At 39.6% G+C, this 17,845-nt stretch overlaps 1 protein-coding gene across 10 annotated transcripts in view; it reads left to right on the plus strand.

Annotated features, from left to right (window-relative positions):
• The first annotated feature begins 2,468 nt into the window (after nt 1–2,468).
• Nucleotides 2,469–17,845, plus strand: part of ESCO1 (establishment of sister chromatid cohesion N-acetyltransferase 1) — a 65,884-nt gene continuing 50,507 nt past the window's right edge. For 7 of the 10 annotated variants that reach the window (XR_012157246.2, XM_073331413.2, XM_073331418.2 and 4 more), the window contains exons 1-4: nt 6,063–8,341; nt 8,995–9,106; nt 12,274–12,340; nt 15,027–15,138. Coding sequence is in view for 9 of the 10 variants with exons in the window: in XM_073331413.2 (XP_073187514.2) it covers nt 6,263–8,341; nt 8,995–9,106; nt 12,274–12,340; nt 15,027–15,138 (2,370 nt within the window). In the remaining variant the exon portion in view is untranslated. The other 3 variants (XM_073331416.2, XM_073331415.2, XM_073331414.2) reach the window with 3 other exon arrangements.

Genomic DNA, 17,845 nt, shown 5'->3' on the forward strand with positions numbered 1-17,845 from the left:
GGATAGAATCTCTATACCTTCGTCCGATGAAGTGAGCTGTAGCTCATGAAAACTTATGCTCAAGTAAATTGGTTAGTCTCTAAGGTTCCACAAGTACTCCTTTTCTTTTTGCGAATACAGACAAACACGGCTGTTACTCTGAAACCTCTATAGGGAGTTATAAATAACATTTCCTGCTATCAGCTATTTTAAAAAACTGCAGCTACTGAAAATATCCATCAGTCCAGGACAAATTGTGCTTCACTGAAGCGTACATGGAAAGAGGATCTTACAAAATAAGGTAGAATCTTCATTTCAATGTCACTAAAATGACAAATTAGGATTTACAAAGAGTAAAACACCACTATACTGCTAACTCTATTCAGCAATTTTCTTCCCAAACAGTATACTGTACAAATGTGATAGCTGAGGAATATAGATAAACTATAGAATATCCTGAGTTTGAAATATTATAGAAAGCCATTTGTTAGAGGGGTTAAACACATTAATAAAAATATACTCAAAATGCCCATTTAAAATATTACTAATAAACGCACAGATTTATATGGAAATTCTTAGAAATTCCATTCTATACCCAGAGAATAAGTGCTGAAAGTCTGGGAAAGATACATGAAATCACTAGTTTAGTCTCCATTACAGTGTCCAAAACAAGATACTTCAACAGAAGGTGGCAGAAAGTCTGAAATGAACAACTTCTATCATAGCCTGCCCTTAAGAGAAGATATAGGTTGGCACAAGTCCTGGAACATGAGGTTTTATCTCTCTTCTAACTTTTTAATTTCCTTCTAATGCAGGTTGTAGATGTTCTCATTATATATTTATACAGATAATCTTTATTTTCTCCTAGGAAGCTCTTGACCTCAGTGATATCACATTTATGAACTCCAGATGTTAATCATGTGCTGTATGTATATTTAAGAAAAAGTTTCCTTTGATTCATTTTCTTCTTATTACTTTGCTGATAGAAAATTTGCTGAATGGCAATGACAAACTGGAATAGTAATTTGGGAATAATTTACATGTCATATATAGTACATATAATTGAAATGAATATCATTTAATTGTGTGTATGTTGTCCCTTTTCCTCCCTACCCACCTTTTTTGACTGTCTTTAGATTATAAACTCCTTGGGGCAAGACTTGTACCATCTCTTCTGTTTGGAAAGTACTTTATTACGAGAAATAAATGTAAACAAAATGTTACTGTTGCCTAATTGTCGAGTCTTATAGAGATGGAAGAAAAGGAGAAATAGGTGGAAGAAAGTAACACACTAAGGAGAATGGCAGGCAAGCGGAGGGGAGACACAGTGCATATGTAATATATTAGGGGGAAGATGAATGTGAGGCTCTCAGTGATAGACTGCAGATGGCATGTTTGAGGCAGGCTGCCCATGTGATAAGAACTGGAGAACACCCAGCACAGAAAGCACAGGAGGAAGAGGACTAGAATTGCCAACCCTTCAGGACCAGCCTGGAGTTCTATGTCATGTGATCAGGGCCGTCCTTACCCATACGAAAATTAAGCAGTTGCATAGGGCACCAGGAAATTCGGGACACCAAATTTCCTGGTGCCCTGCAGAGCTGCGTACTACTCCAGCCCCTGCCCCACACACCCCGCCTCTTTCCGCCCCTGCTCCACCTCAGCCCCGCCCCCACTCCACCCCTTCCCCAAAGCCCCCATCCTGCTCTGCCCCTGCCCCGCCTCTTCCCACCCCAAGGACGGCTGCAGGGCTGGGCCTGCACTCACCAGCGGTGGGAAGTGCAGCAAACTGGCCGCAGCCGTGCCTCCGGTGACTGCTGGGGGGCAGTTCCCCCAGGCCCCCCAAGGCAGCCCTGCCCCCCCCCCCCCACAGAGGTCTGCGGCCCCACCAACCCCCTGTGTGTGGGGAGGGGGCTGCATAGGGCCCCAGAATAGTTCGGGGTGGCCCTACATGTGACGAAATCTCCAGGAATATATCCAACAAAAATTGGCAAGAGGACAGCAAAAAAGGGCGCCGGGGACCGAGGTTAGGCTAGAAAGGCTCTTCCAAAAGAAGTGTAAAGAGGACAGGACTGGAAGTCCCAGAGCTACAAGTGGGTGCCATTGACTGGAAGGCATGGCCACGAATCATGGGGGAGGCTTCTGCCAGTGTAAAGGGGAAAAGGAGTTGCGAAGTGAATTAGTATTGCTGCCTTTTAACATCCTTGGATGTGTCCGTTTCTGTTATGAGAAGGGCAGTTGGCACTAGGGTGACCAGACAGCAAGTGTGAAAAATCGGGACAAGGGGTGGGAGTAATAGCTGCCTCTGTCAGACAAAACCCTCCCTCAGACAGCCCCAAAGCAGACAGGGAACTGGGTCGGTCCCCGTTCCGGCCGCCAGGGGCCGCTCTGACTACACCCAGCCCTCCCTTCCCGCCTTCCAGTTCCGGAGCCGTCTCGTTAGCAGTAGTAGGACTCGCATCTAACAGCCACCGACGGAAGTTACGTTGTGCCGGGAAGCGGTTTCCGGATTCGGGATCAGAGAGAAACAACAACAAAGCGTCGCAGACTGGGAACCGTCATAAATCGGGGCGGGGCAGTGGCAGCGTTGTCTCGGTGCCCGGATGTGAAGAGATTCCATCCACTTGCTTCTGCTCTCCAGAGAGGCTGCAGGCTTCTGGGTGATATGGGAAAGGTGCGCGAGCGACAGTGACCTCGCGCCACTCACCCAGCCTGCGCGAGCTTCTCTGTCCCCGTCCCCCCTCGAGCTCGCGCCCCCCTGCCCCCGCTCCCCAGAACAGCCAGGAGAGAGCGGCTCGTGCCGCGAGCGCGCACCGGAGGAGACTCGCTGAGGTAAGTGACCGCGGGGCGCCAGCCCGGCCTCCCCGCCAGAGGCTGGGCGGCCGCGGTCCCTTCCTTCGTGATCGCGCCACTTCCCCCAGCGCCTACGTCCCGGCTGCTGCTGCTGCCTCCTCTGGTTCCCAGGCGCAGTGACTGTGGTGGGGGAAGGAAGATGCCCCTGGCGCGCGACCCCCTCGGCCCCAAACGGCCGCTCCCCCGCGGCGCGTCTGCGGAGTATGAGGAGACGCCCCGGCTGTTACTGGGAGTCGCTGAGGCTCGGGGCCCTGGACCGGGCTTTGCGCCCTCCGCCGTGGGGTGTCCCCCTGGGGGCGGGGTGCAAAGTCTGCAGGCCGCGAATGATTTCCGTGTCAGCGGCGGGTGACTCCAGTCCCTTGTCCCGTAGCTTGGGCCCCGACCCCGCTGAATCCGACCCACAGCCCGCAGCCAGCTGTGAGGGAGGCGGGTGTTTTCCCTCACTGTCCTGAGCCAGGACCGTTGATCAACCTACAGCTGTCAGCCCTTATCCACTCTCCCGCTTCCTCCAACGTCTGCAAGGTCTTAGACTGCCAACTCCTCGGGGCAGAGACTGGGCCCTGTCTGCATGTCCAGAAAGCTCCTCGTGCTGCTCGACTGAAATCAGACCGAAGGGAGGAGTTAAACCGCAGCAGCTGTGTGTGGAGGAGGGTGGCACTTGAATTGGATGCTCTTTGTCTCCACTGATAAATCTCTCCTCCATGTAACTCATCTGGGGAACAGAAGTGGCAGTGGACTTCTCTCTGCTCTATGTATTGCTGGGAAAAAAATCAAGACCACTATGACTAGCCTTTAAAAATGCCACAGACAGTGCAAAGGGCATACTGCTTACCTTATGCAGATCAACATTTGAACACTTTGTGATGGTGTAACAGGCCTGTAGGTTACATTTATTAGCAAACAAAATAGTTTTTTACAAGCTAATGCAAGGATCTATACATAAGCTTGTGTGGTATGGCACTTGATAGTCAAATTTCTTACTAGCAGGAATCATAGCTTCCCTACTGGTTAGTGTAAGGAAAGATGAAAGTCTTGGAGGTAAATCTTGTCCACATAGCTGCTTCTGTCATCTGTGTCGTCAGAAACTACTTGATTTTTTTTTTTTTTAAATTATGGAGTTAATTGGGAGAAGTGCTAACAATCTTATAAATAATTATATTCACAATCTGGATTCTAAATTCTGTTCCAGAGGTTGGGGACCCAATCCTGCAACTTGTGTGTGGAGGCAGATTCCATCAAAGTCAGTGGGCAATATAGAGCCAACGAATTGCTGGATTAAAGTAGAGAAGCTAGAATTTGCTTAAATAGAGATCAGTTGGTTAGCCTGACGGACTGACTTTTTAATAAATCATTTTTAAACTTGATAGAGTGGGAAGCTTGTTTTCACAGTCTGAAAAATTCTAACTTAATTAGAAAACGTAAATTGGGACCTGACACAAACTTTTATATTTTCTAATAAACTGGAAGATATGCTTTAGCCAAACAAACAGTTATTTGTCTCAATAAATGAAGGAAATTCCAATGGCCTATATTATATGGAAGGTAAAACTAGATGATCTAATGTTCCTTTCTGGCCTTAACTTGTTTTAGTTTTATAGATCTTTGAGGTTGCAGTGACAGTTTTGTCATGGGGCTATAGAAATACTTTGCTGTCAGCTTGTTGATGCAAAAAAAACTTGAACTGTTATAGCAGTCTGATATTGGAAACCAATGGTAGTTGAATATTTATTTAAAATTTAAAAATTTTAAGTTGACTGAAGACCTAAAAGTATCTTTCAGTGCCCAGAATTGTTACCCAGAACAATACTGTAAAATTATCTGAGATTGTTCTGCCTTAACTAACTGAAAAAACACTTTTTCCTGAGTGATCGTTACTTAAGTGGATGTAGAAAAAAATATATCTTTGCATAATAAGACTGTGCCTAAAGAGTAACAGAAGCCTGCTTGTTGGAGAACTTAAACATACTAGTCAGATGTAGATTTGAAAATCAATGGTGAGAGGCTGTACTAACATGGCTCAGGAGCAACTTCCTGGTGAGAGGCCCCATTACTTGCTAGTTCCAGGTTTTCTGTCCAGGTGTTGTCCCTGTCATCTTCTCAGAAGCTCCATGTTTCATATTGGGCTTGGGTTAGTAAGTGTCTCAGGTTGGACCTTAACCTCTCTCCCCCTGGAGGAGGGTTTTGGTATCCACTTTTCTTCCATGGTTTTCTGGTTGGTACTTATAGGTTTCCTGAGCAGCATGAGTAGTAACAATTCTTGACAACTTGGGGACTCTTAATAGCAGCAGTGGAACTAACCAGAATTTTGTTAATTTGTCTACTATTGCTGACAATGCTATGAGGTGCAGGAAAAGCAGCAGACCCCTTTGTTTGAAGGCTGTGATAGAATATTTCCTTCCAGTTTGCCTTCTGTTTGCTTTTGGAAGAATGCATAAGGGCTAGAAACTTTTTCTTAAATAACCATATAGGTTCTTAAACAACTACATTCATTTTTGCACCATTGGAAATACAAGAGAAAGTGTTAAATAGGAAAATGGCAAAAAAATATTAAAAGCTTGAAAATATAAGATGTATTCTTTTGTGGCTGTTAGAGTAACTAGAAAAATAAAGGGACTGTTTTCAGCTTCTAATATAAAAGTACTGTTCATCACTGTCTTTTTGTTAGAGGGCTTGTCTGATGCTATAACATTTCGGAGGTTGGGAGTACAAAGAAGTGCATCATTAGCCTCTGGGAGCGATACATATGAGAGCATATAGTGTTGCTTAACAGTGGCATCTGACTATGGTACTAATGGGGCTCCAAAAAGGGCCCTGTCCAGTCCTCTGCTCCTTAGGGCTTTGGCTAATGTAATGCAGAGCTACAACTGTAACTGAAGGGTCCTGATATAAAATTCTGTCATAAAGACAGAATAGGGAGGGTTGCATAAAGTTCACGTCACTTTTGCCTGAGACTCTCATACTTTAAAGCTAAGTATTATTATTTGAAAGAATGAAAAAATGTAATATAGGTGGTCAGGAGCTGTATGCCTGAATTCAGAGTTCGAGAAATAGAAGGTAAAAATTAACAGAATAAACATACTGGATCTAAATATCTCCATAAATGTTTTATTCTTTATAGGTGATATGTAAAGCCTTGACTACAACCAAATTTATAAGGAATGCTTTTGGCACAGCTTGATAAGTTACTTTTTTCTGAAACATCGATCGCTTCTTATAAAATACCTGTAAGTAAAATACATGTAGTATATTAAACTTAAAATGGCTTAACAGATTTTGCTTTCTGATCGTGACTAGTACACACTGGTAGTAAATAGACAAAATTAATAATCCAGTATGTCTCCTTTTGTATAATATGACTAATAATGTACATTAGCAATAGAAGTAGCTGAAAAAGTTTGTAGAAATTTGGTTCAATTATTGTTTTGCAGAAATGGCAGCCCAAAAAAGGAAGCCTGCAATAGCAGAACCTTCTGCTAAACGTCGGAAGCTAGATAAGAACAGCAAATCATCAACAAAGAAAGAAAGAGAGGTGTCAGCCACAAAACATGTCTTAAATAAATCCAAGCCAAATAAAAGTGCAATGCAGAAGAAAGCAGTGCTTAAAAACTCGGTCAAACCTAACAGGTCAGTGATAAATAAAGCCATCAATAATTGTGCTAGGCGGTCCTCCCATTCTAAACTAGTGCAGAAACATTCCAAGCAGAGTGAACTTCAGTTAAAGAAAAGATCTAGTAAAACAGTATCTATGAAAAAATCGTCCCTAAAATCATTAAGTAGGGTACCTACTACAAAAACACCCTCCAGATCTTCAAAAATAAACCATACTAATTTCTTGAAATCGGCAAAGACTTCCTCCAAAAGAGGTCCTGAAGGGAAGGACAGATGTGCTTTACAAACCAAAGTTTCAGTTGAAAGCAAGAGACAACAGCAATTAAAGTCAACTTCAGATATTAAAAAGAATTCATCAAAACCTCAAAGTATTAGGCAGTCTGTAAAAACTTTAAATGAAACTACACTTAGGAACATACATGTGGATAGGAAATCTGTTAATGGAAATTCTACAGAAAGTAATTCTTCTACAAGTACTAAAGTTGTAAAAATTACTGATAAAAATTTAGGGATACAAGTTCAGAGTCCTAAAAAGAATCTTGCAAAAAAGTCAACTTCTCAAGATGCTGAACAGCAATTGATTAAATCTTTCAGTGACAACAAACGTGAACCTGAATTAGGAACGCGCATGATGACAAGATCATCAGGCACAAACAATAAAATAACTGTCAAAGACACACAACAGCAGCCAAAAGCCACAAAAAATAAGGAAGTGTGCCAGAAAAAGTCAGCACAAGACATTCCTAAGCCAAGACACATCATTATCCCAGATGAGCAACTAACCAGGCGATCACGTAGATTGCAGCAGTTATCAGATACGTCAGCAAGATCCCTTTGTAATAGTGAAATTAAAGGAGGAAAGGCTTCAGAAGTGCAACAGGGCACTCAGACAAAAGGATGTATTCAGGGTACTAGAGTTGAAACAGTCAAACCTCTTAAACAGAAAACTGAACAGAAAAATAAGAAAACAAAATCAAATTTTATAAGTGGAGATGAAGAAATAACTGTAGGAATAACCAGCTCTCTACCAGAGAAAAAATGTAAAACGGATCATAAAACTAATGATTCTAACAGTTCTCAACATAGCCTGCAAGGCTCAGGATTATTTCTTGGTCGTAAAAAAGTAGAAATGGTAAGTCCTCTTCAACCAACTTCTGTGACAATAAATAAGGAAAAACAACCAGTGCATCAGAATGTGAAAAGCAGTGGAAAAGCAAAGAGAGTTTCACAGCCACCTGTAAATGAAATAGATCTAGCCAATCATCCAGAGAATGTTGTGAAGTCCAAACGGGTAAGCATTCTTGAACTCTGTGAGGAAATTGCAGGTGAAATTGAGTCAGATACAGTAGAGGTGAAAAGAGATTCTCCCAACACTGAATATAAAAAAGGAGAAGAGAAACATGCAGACACACAGCTGTCACAGACTGTAATGCTTACTCAGAAGGAATCAAATGAGAGCACTCAGTGCAAGCGTTTTTTCCCCAGCAAAAAAGGAATACCTGTCAAATGTGTTCTGAATGGCAGAAATACTCCTTCAAACAAAAACTCTAAGTGGACCAAAATTAAACTAACGAAAGCTAATAATATACATCAAAATAAATTAAACTCTGCAAGTGTTCCAAAGCTGGATTTGTTAGAAACGAAAACTAAAGTTCCAGAGTCAAGTCAAGCAATGGGTGCAGAAATACAGCTTTCAAAGGCCCAAGATAAATTGTCTGTGTCAAAGCCATGTGAGACTAAAAGTGCAACTCATATACAGGAGAAATTGGGAGCAGTTTCTTCTGAAACGGTCAGAGCTAAAGATGTGACACCAGAAACAAAGCAATCAACAAAAAAAGTTGCTGAAAATGGTTTGTTGGATAATCGGACAAAACATGTTCCTGAGCCAAGGCTAGATGAGGTAATTCTTTTTATTTATGGAATGTGGTGGGAGGATACTTTTCTAAATTTGTTCTAGTACCTGACGGTGCTATCTGTGCTCGTGTAACTAGCTTTGTCAGTAACATTTTGTGCAACTAAAACATTTCAGTATAGGAACCTTAATCTGCTTTTGAGTTGACTTGTTCTTCTCCTATTAAAACAAATCTATTTAAAAAATAAAATTCTCCTCCAATAACTCAAGTGCATAGCACAACAAATCAAAATGTCATGGTTGATTAATTAAAATACCATAACTATCTTGTGTTGAAAGTGTACATTAAGGGAAATGGGAGAACAAAATACTACTTATGATCAGGTTTGTTTAAATGTAATGTTCTAAGAACATAGGAGTACATGTAATAACCGTATTCTTTCCAAATAAGCATCCATATGCACTGAATATGTAATGTAGCAAAATTTTGCTGCGTCAGATAGTGCCACAAATATATACATGGGGTTGCTTATCCGTTCACTAAGCAAAGTCTTAAAGAGAACTGGAAAAAGTGCTAAACTGATCTTGTAGGAACTCAATAATGGTTTTTACTCATAAGATAATGAAATGGGGACAGAACTTGGAGAGAGAGATGGAGCTGTTTGACTTTGATCTATCATCTGTTCTATTGTGTTGTTCAGAGTTTTAACTTGCATTTGGATACAAGTCCAGAAAGCACTCCAGTGAAAAGTACTACAGCAGCACCACCACCACCTAAGCAAGCCAAAAAGGAGATAGAGAGTGAATCTCAAGGTAAAAAATCTAAACTGTAAATTCTGTGCACTCTGAGAGGTCTGTTAAGGGTGGGGATGAAGGAATCCTCTTCTTCCTTTTCAATTGGGAAGGTTTTACAAAATTTATTGGTGTCAGCAGGGCATGAAAACTTACCTGGTAGTCCTAGAACTAAGCCTAATCAAGGTGAAAAATGTGGTATCTGGCAACCATGCCCTCCAGAGCCACATCCCCAGTAATGTAAAAGAATAAAAGTTATGTACTTGGTTTAAATGTAATACACCCACAGCACTTGTTGATACCTAATGTTTTTGGCTATATTACATTATTACTGGTGGAATTAATCAAATATATTAGAATAGTATTTGGCCAGTTACAAGAACCAGTTGAATACCGAAAAATATTAATCAGATATAATATGATTGTCAGTAAAATCAGATGTTAATTGAGTACTAGTCTACCAGCTTGACTTATTTCATCCTTTTTGCTTTTACCACCTTTTCCTTCCTGTCTTCTCAACTTTGTCCAGTAACTGATCATGGCTTGTGAGTTGTTATTGGTGTCTGTTTTCTCTTGTGGTGTGCCCCCTCCCCCCCGCCCCACCCAAATATTCTCTACTTTCTTCTCCATCCACAAACTCTCTCAACACTATTCTCCTTATTTATCTCATCACCCATTCTTTCTCTCCCACCTTCCTACATCTACACGCAGGACTTGGAATTTTTACCAGGTACCTAATAGTAAGGAGACTTATTCATCTGATTGTGGAATGATACAAAAAGTGGGGCAATGCTCAGGTGAAAAGCCTTGCTCCCCTGCAGCAGCTGATAAAAGGAAGTATGCTTGAATTTCTTCTAGGATGTTGATCCCTGGACTCTGTTCAATGGTTCTGTCTTTCTTGTCAGCTTCTGGCTGGTAGATGTCTGATAAACTTGAAACTCTGCCTTCTCTGGCTGCTGGAAGAGGAGCTGCATACTCTGTGTTCTCCTTTTGTATCAGAGTCTTCTGGCTGCTAAAAGGGTGAGGGTTCTCATTAGTGTACACCCTCCCTTCCTCTGGACTGATGTGCTGAGGGGAGGGACTGTCTGCTATTCAACCCCATGCTCAGCTTTTTGGCTGATGCAAGGGAGTGTTTATGCTGCTCTGCCCTTCCTCTAGACTCCATATTTAGACTCCCCTTCCTTAGTGCCTGTCTCCCTCATAGCTTTCCCACGTTGTAGTAGAATGAAACTGACCTGACTTCTTCATTTTGCTTCCATTTTCTGGGATCTGAAAAATGGCAATGACAACTTTCTGCCAAAAGTAGTGGTGTGAAAGGTGGTTATCTGGCAACGTTTAAAAATAATAATAAATAACCGGACAGCTCAGAGCAGGCGACCCTCTTCAACGTGGGAGGGCAGCCTAACTAGAAGGAAAACTGTCTTGAAACCTCTGTTCATGGATTAAATGAAGCTTTGTGTTGGGCAATGGCAACACGATTGCCATCTGTTCGCAGTCCACCAAGTCTGTGGCAACAACGTGGGAAGAGAATGGGCATGCACTGAGTTAAACTAGGGAAAGGCCCTCTCTCTGTTTGTATCGGTTGGCATCCCTGACGTACACTGCAAAGTGACTACATGGATGCAGGCAGTTTCTGCAGATCATGGATGCTTGCACAGTGACTCTTCTCCAGATCAGGAGAACAAGAAGACAAAGAAAACAATACTTTGGTCAGTCTTTCCTTTGCCGCCTCTTGTGGAAGAGCTGAGCAGCAGCAGAGGTGTGGCGTTGTCCTTCTGCCCTCTTAAGAAACCAATGCAGTGCATCTTCCTATTAGTTTGATCTTGGAACCATCTTCAAAAACATTAGGGTTAGAAACTTTCTAAATTTGTGTGGATTTTCTAGCGGTTGATGGCACTTGCCCAGGAAAGCTTCCTTTACACTCTGGGCTAGTAAGTGTTTTCCAGTCTGGAGCATGGAGTTGAGTAAACTTTGGATGATCCATCTGACTAGAAATATTAATTGAATTGGCAACTTGTACAGTTCTCCTTACTACTTTCTTCTTGACAAATTAAACAATGATTCTTCTGTTTCCTCACATTTGCTTTTTTTTTTTCTGGGTTCCCTTACTCTCAAAGACATTTATCCATGTCTTTTGTTTACCACCACCTTATTTCTAACAGTATACATCTCCTCTTCTCGCTTTCACCCTCTTCATTTATTTGTATGCATCCCATCTCAAAAAGGAACTAGAGTTCCTCCTTTTTATCTCCCCCTTCTGCACCAAATTCCCACAAACTTGTAACCATTCATCTGTCTGAAGAGGGCTGACCGCACCTCTCTCAGAAACCTGTCAGCACTGTTCCAGTTGTCAAGCCTTGGTCAGTGTAATGTGAACCTTCGCTTCTTGAACCATGAGAGGCGAGGGGGAAAAGAACCAAACTCTGTCCTAAACTAATAAGTATCCTTACTAGATCACTGCTACATCTCTTACTCCTGTCTGATGGCATGCCATGCTCTTGCCTTCTATCCATCTCGTTGTGATAGTGCCTGGCCTTGTGGTGCCCTATGCAATGTTTCATCAGCAGGACTCACCGTTTACTAAAAGATGACACTTGTGCAATTCTTCATTTCAATGCAGCTCCAGCTTTTTGAAGTGCCACGTACAGTAAGAGTATGCAGTAGGAGCCTTTACTGTTGCTGGGAGTTTAAAAAAAAAAAAAAAAGTCCGTCCGTCGTTCCCCACCCCTTTTGCCCCCCAATTGCATTTCCTAACTGTGTCTATTTCCCCTACCCTACTACTGAGCAAGTCAAGGATCGTATTTATGGCTCTGCTGCTGTACATAGCAGTACCCAATTGATGTCAACTTGAGCAGGTTGAGCAGCAGAATTAATCTGATTTTTAGTTTCCTCCTTGGCTATTGAGAGAGAACCATGTTCAGCAACAGTGGATATGTATAATTTTTAATGTAAGGTAAGTTTAAAAAATTTGGTGTGGAGAAATATCAGAATCCTGCACTAAATTTGCACCATTTCATTACAGGGTTTTTTTTTTTTCTGTACAGATAAAGTACAGCTTGTATAACATGGTCTTCAATATCTCTTTTTGCTGTAGTGAAGTTAACCTGTTTTGCCATTTGTTTAGCTAAGTTTGCTTTTTCTATTAAGAGAAATTTTATAATTAAATGACCATCCTTGATTAACTGCAGGTTCGGCTCCCAAGCAGTTGGTGCGCACTTTATTCACAAATCAGACATCTGAGACTAGTGAGAAGAGGTATAGTACCTTTTTATTCTTTAATATACTTATGGAATGACAGTAGCCCCTCCTTAGGTAAAGTTGCCATTATAAGACCAATTTTTTTGTCCCTCTTTTCCACTGCCATCCTAAACTTCCATGTAAAAACAAAAATTGGTGTCTCATCCTTTCTATAAGAGACCAACTTCTGTGTTATCCAGTTTACCAAACAAGGTTGTCAGTGGAAAAAGCACTAACTTCAGCTTTGGTAAAAATAAATTATCATACAGCTTGGCTGCAATGTGAGTCGCACCTTTTTCTGAAAAAGTGGTAATTAGCAGAGCTAAAAAATACTTAACATTTTGCTTTGCTTTTTGCCCGATCCTAACCTGAGACTCGAAAATAGATGATGACTAAAATGAAGTTTATTATTCAGAGGAGGATGAGGAGGAAGGTTCCTGTAATCTTTCAGTTACAAAAATTTTGTAATAGTACACATTTTTTAATGGAAATGTTTAGGTTTTTTGTGCCCCAATCTACCTTAAATCTAGCTGCACAGTGGGGCCCTGAGAAAATCAGAAATTCAGGCTGCCTTATCCATAATTTTTTTTTTCCTCATTTGCAACAACACAAAGTAGAATGCTTCACTTTTAATGACATAGCGGCTGTGCCAATTCTGGCCATTCTGTCATACACTCTCTCCTGATTGCCATTCGACACTCTTAATGAGGTCTGATTAGACAAATAACACATTGAAAACAATGTACAGAGATGCTTAACAGGTCAAAGTAATGGACACTATTATTCCACATCCTAATCAGTGATCTTAGTGTCATTAGACATAAAGTATCATGTTCATAATGAAGACATGAAACCAATTATAAAGCACTGCTCTGTAGTTCAAATTTTCAGTCTTCACCTACAAGCTGGACAAATACAGTGGCTTTTCAAAATTAACCCAGAGGTTGAGGACTTCTTAACCTTTAGAAAATTTTCTTGATCCAAAAATAACACCACTGTCAAAAAAGCCATAAAAAGAACAAAGAAGTGAGGTTGGGACTGATAAGTGGGCAGATATAAGTTCTAAATGTTTGAGTTCCTTGCAAATTTAATCTTGAACTTTTTTTGCCTTAGTTTCGAGAGTTTTATAAAGATTGTTGCTCTTAGTTGCTGATGTGAGTGTGGTCTTATATTCAATTTTACCTAAGCTAAGTTTTCTGTCTGGAAATAGAGGATGTTCATATTGTTGCAAGCTTGAAAAAAGATTTCTCGGCTAATAAATCTGTGCTCCCTTTGCTATTTTAGATACTTTTGTTTACATAAGTGCTTTCTTAACATATGTCCCAGATACTGCTCCTATAATCCTATTAGAGACATGATTGACATAAAAATGTCACGTGGTATAATTTCACTTTAGGCCCAAGAAGAAAAGATGTAGTAGGAAAGATCACTCTTTAAACATAATTATTTCCAGTAATTAACGTGTCAGAAGAAATGGTGAATCAAGTGAAAGACATGAATTGATGTCTTAAGTCTGGCATGCCAACACTTCTTTAGATACAACTTGTAGAGCAAAAATTTCAATGTATGTAAAAGCTTATAATTCATCTACTGCAATAGACTGTGGCAACTATTAGCATCTTCTTAATAAGAATATGTTGCTCTGTCTGATCTCTGCTTTGCAAAAAAGTTAGGATTAGTAATTGCCAAATAGAGGTGCTTGTGGTGGTGTTAAAATAAATTATTTTATTTTATTGTGCGAGAGAGTTTTTAGTGACCTCTAGGAGCCTCTCATTCTAAATTCTACTGCTGTCTCCTTTTGGAAAAAGTTCCCTAGAGCTCTGTGGGGAAGTGTTAGTTGGTAACAATCCCTTTTCTATTTCCTGTTGGCTGTATTGTTTGAGGGAAAGTGGAAGCAGGAAGAACTTTGATCTGCCTCTGAGGTTGGCAGTACCAAATTGGCTTCTCTTCTCCATGCAGTGGGAAAGTGCCTTTTAAAAACATTTTGAGAAAAGTAGAGCCACAGGATGTGTATACATAGCCTGTGCACAGGTCCTTTTCAAAGGTGTGGGGGAAGGAATTCTCTTCCTTAAGGGACTGGAATGGTGTGGTCTAGACAGACACTGTTCTGCTCCTCTCCTGGTGATATTGGGCCACTGCTAACTCTGACCATAATTTGTTTGTAAAGTGAAAGTCAGAGGGAAGATTACAGTAACTGCCTTCATTATTTATTTTTAAGAAAAGAATCTGACATGCCTCCAACTCTATGTATACAAGACACACAGTAGCATCATTTAAAAATCATGTATCTACGTTACCAGAAGTCAATGAAAATACTGAGGAATCGTAGCTGAGCAAACAAGAAAATGATCTTGAGAGAGATGTAAATAAACCACTGTGTCTATACTAGTTGAATGGTTATGTTATGTGATAAGTAAATTGCCCAGTCATTCATTATTTCTTCCCACTAGCTATATAGTTTATAATTTATGATAATCACAAATGATGCACTTTTTTGTTCATCTTGGCTATAGTTTTGAATGTATCAAAATTGTAAACTAAAACACATGCTTTTAGTTCTTACTTTGGGATTTAAATTTATTTAAAATGGATTTACATTTATAGATGCATTTTTGAAAATATCTAGTCAGAAGGGCCTTATTAAATTGTATAAACTGAGCAGGATTTGTCAGCCTCTTCTGACAGGAAATATGTTTGTTTAAAGGGTCCCTTTGCCAAACCATTCATTAGCACCAAGGTGCAGTAGCTTCCTGTCATCAGAGCAGCATATTCAAAAACTAAGAGAAGCAGGAAAAGATGACAAACAGCTGATCATAGTAAGTACTTTCCTTTTAATGTTGTCAAATTTGCGTTTCCTAACACTGTATCTTGAAATGTTAACACAACCTTTACAATAAATATTTTTGAATGAGCTGTCCCACCTCTTAAATGTTATGAGCTTGTCTTAAATGTAGTTATCCTTACATAGTGTTATTTCTGTAACTTTTTGTAATCACTAACCATTTCACACTTTCATTGAATTGTTGGCATTGAAAAGTGGTGCTGGACTGATTATTCTGTAATCCATGTTGTTTAAACTGAGTCTTCCAAAATTCGTGGTGTATGGGTTTTTTTAATTTTTTTAAATAGGCAGTATTTGCTTTCTCAAATACAAAGGAGGAGCTTTATTTATGAAGGAAAGTGGGAAAAGAAGAGAAATAAATTTGTCTTTGCATATAAACTAGTCCTTAGTTTATGCAAATTATAGAATCTCACTAGTGGGGATAAGCAAGTATATCTGGCAGATTTTTCTGTGTGAGGTTACATATGAATGCATTACACTTATGTAATGATATATGGATATTTTTTGTAAGGCACTGACTAAAACTAAAGATAGGGAAAGAACTTTTCCACAAATCATTGATGAGCTAGCTTCATCAATAACTGATACAGTGAGAGGCATAAATAAATTGGTAAACTAAAATACAAATAGCTATTTCTACTAAAGGAAAAGTAGAGCAAAAACTATTCAACCAAAGAATTTCAAAATGGTAAGGGAGCAAAAGCACACACATTGTCCTAGTTTGAAGGACCACACAACGCTGCAGCAGAAACAATTAAAAAATTGAACTCATTAAGGCAGACATTATGACTATCCACACTTTTGTAATATTAAAGTCCTTAATCTGCTAAAAATAAAACAGTCTCCAAAATATTAATTGTATACATCTCTTAACATTTGCATTTTAACCCAATCCCTGTATCTCTTAACATTTGCATTTTAACCCAATCCCTGTTTATCAATGAAGGATATACACCGGACCCTTGGTAGAATGCACATCTATATAGCGCGAATTCACATATAACACGGTCGCGGCCATGGATCCCAAATTTAATCGCAATTCATTTTAATGCGGTACCACGCATGGATCCCAAATCCCGCGTTCTAGCGGGGGTCCGGTGTAGTTGTTATGCCTGTAGTTCACTTTAATCAAATAATAGTATATATGGCACAGTGATTTATAGGCTTATGTCGTATCTGCAAAAACTGACTAAAGCCTTCAATCTAGGTGCACAGAAGATTACACCTCCAAGTTAACTTTTTTTGTAAAATGTTAAACTAGAACCAGATAAAGGTATATGTACAGATAAGATGTCATAGTTTGATGTGTGGTTTTTAAAAATGTTTGTACTTGCATCTGTAGGAAAGCACCTGACTCTTAAAACTTTGCATATACAGTGGTTGAAAGAGTGGCAATTTAAATTTAAAAAAAAATCTTTTTTTGAAGTTCATAATTGTCAGTATTATTTTTTGACCAACTCTATTTCCAGATATTTAGTCTTTACTTTTTAAAGAAATGTGTAAATGAGCTTTTGCTGTATACCATGTGTACAGCCCATTTAAAACTGTTTGCAAACATGTAATATATAGTAATTATCTTGCATATATTGGCTGAAAAACATTTTACATCTCTTAAAATTTCTGGCATGCTGTTAGGAGCAGCAGTTTATTATACTCTTATTTTAAACAAAATAGTTCAAATTGCTGTCCTATCTCAGACCCATTCACTACTTAGTTAAAACATTAAACATCCAATTTTTTAGGAGTTTTGTTCTTATCTGTGGTAAGAAAGTTGTTCCGATCGTGGCTCCTATGGTTTGAGATGTAATCCTCTTGGACATCTGTCTATCCCTATCTCTCTACCCCAGCTCGTCTAACTTACCAAAAAAAACCCTCGTCTTTTGGAGGTGTTCTCTGTTGTAAGATGTTAGGACCTTAAGCCCAACATTAATTACTACTACTTTACTGTAGCCGTGATCATGTTAGTATTTTGGCTTTATATTGTGCATTTTTTGCCCCTTTTTTATTCTAACTGTTTGTACAATGCCAGAGTCCTTGGAACTGAGGTATGATATAAATCTTGTCAAATATTCTTATAAATTCTACCATTCTGTTTGGTATTTGGAGGGAATGTTATGGGTAAAACAATTTTCCCCCCATATGCAGTTTTATATTATCTGTTAACAAGAATTTAGTCCATAAAATCGCATATTATCTCCTTTGTGTAGTGCATCCGTACTGAATACCTTTTTGTATTACCTGTGAGTATAAAATCTATAACAAGCTCAATTTGTCTGCAAAAGGTATTAAAAATTCTTGCTGTTTGCTTTTAAATGATAGATTTTTTTTTTTAATATTGAGAGAGGACACTCTTCTAGAACTTGAAGTTGTTCTAATACTCAATACTTGTACTGATTTTCAATCCTTTTTTTTTTTTTTATGGTGCATGTCATTAGTGTCTGAGCTTGCCTAACCATTAATCCTCGCATCACAACTATTATTCTCATTTTACTGATGTAAAACTGAGACACAGAAAATTACACGGGAAGTCTGGCAGAGCCTAGATCTTCTGAGTGCCTTAACAAGATCATCTTTCCTCTTTTTTATGAAGGTTACAAAACAAAAGAGCAGTGAAAACCTCATTATGTGTGCATGCACACATAGTGAAATATACTTTGGAGGAGGAATATTTTTATGTTAAA

Source organism: Lepidochelys kempii, chromosome 2 (assembly GCF_965140285.1).
Source record: "Lepidochelys kempii isolate rLepKem1 chromosome 2, rLepKem1.hap1, whole genome shotgun sequence".
Taxonomy (NCBI): domain Eukaryota; kingdom Metazoa; phylum Chordata; order Testudines; family Cheloniidae; genus Lepidochelys; species Lepidochelys kempii.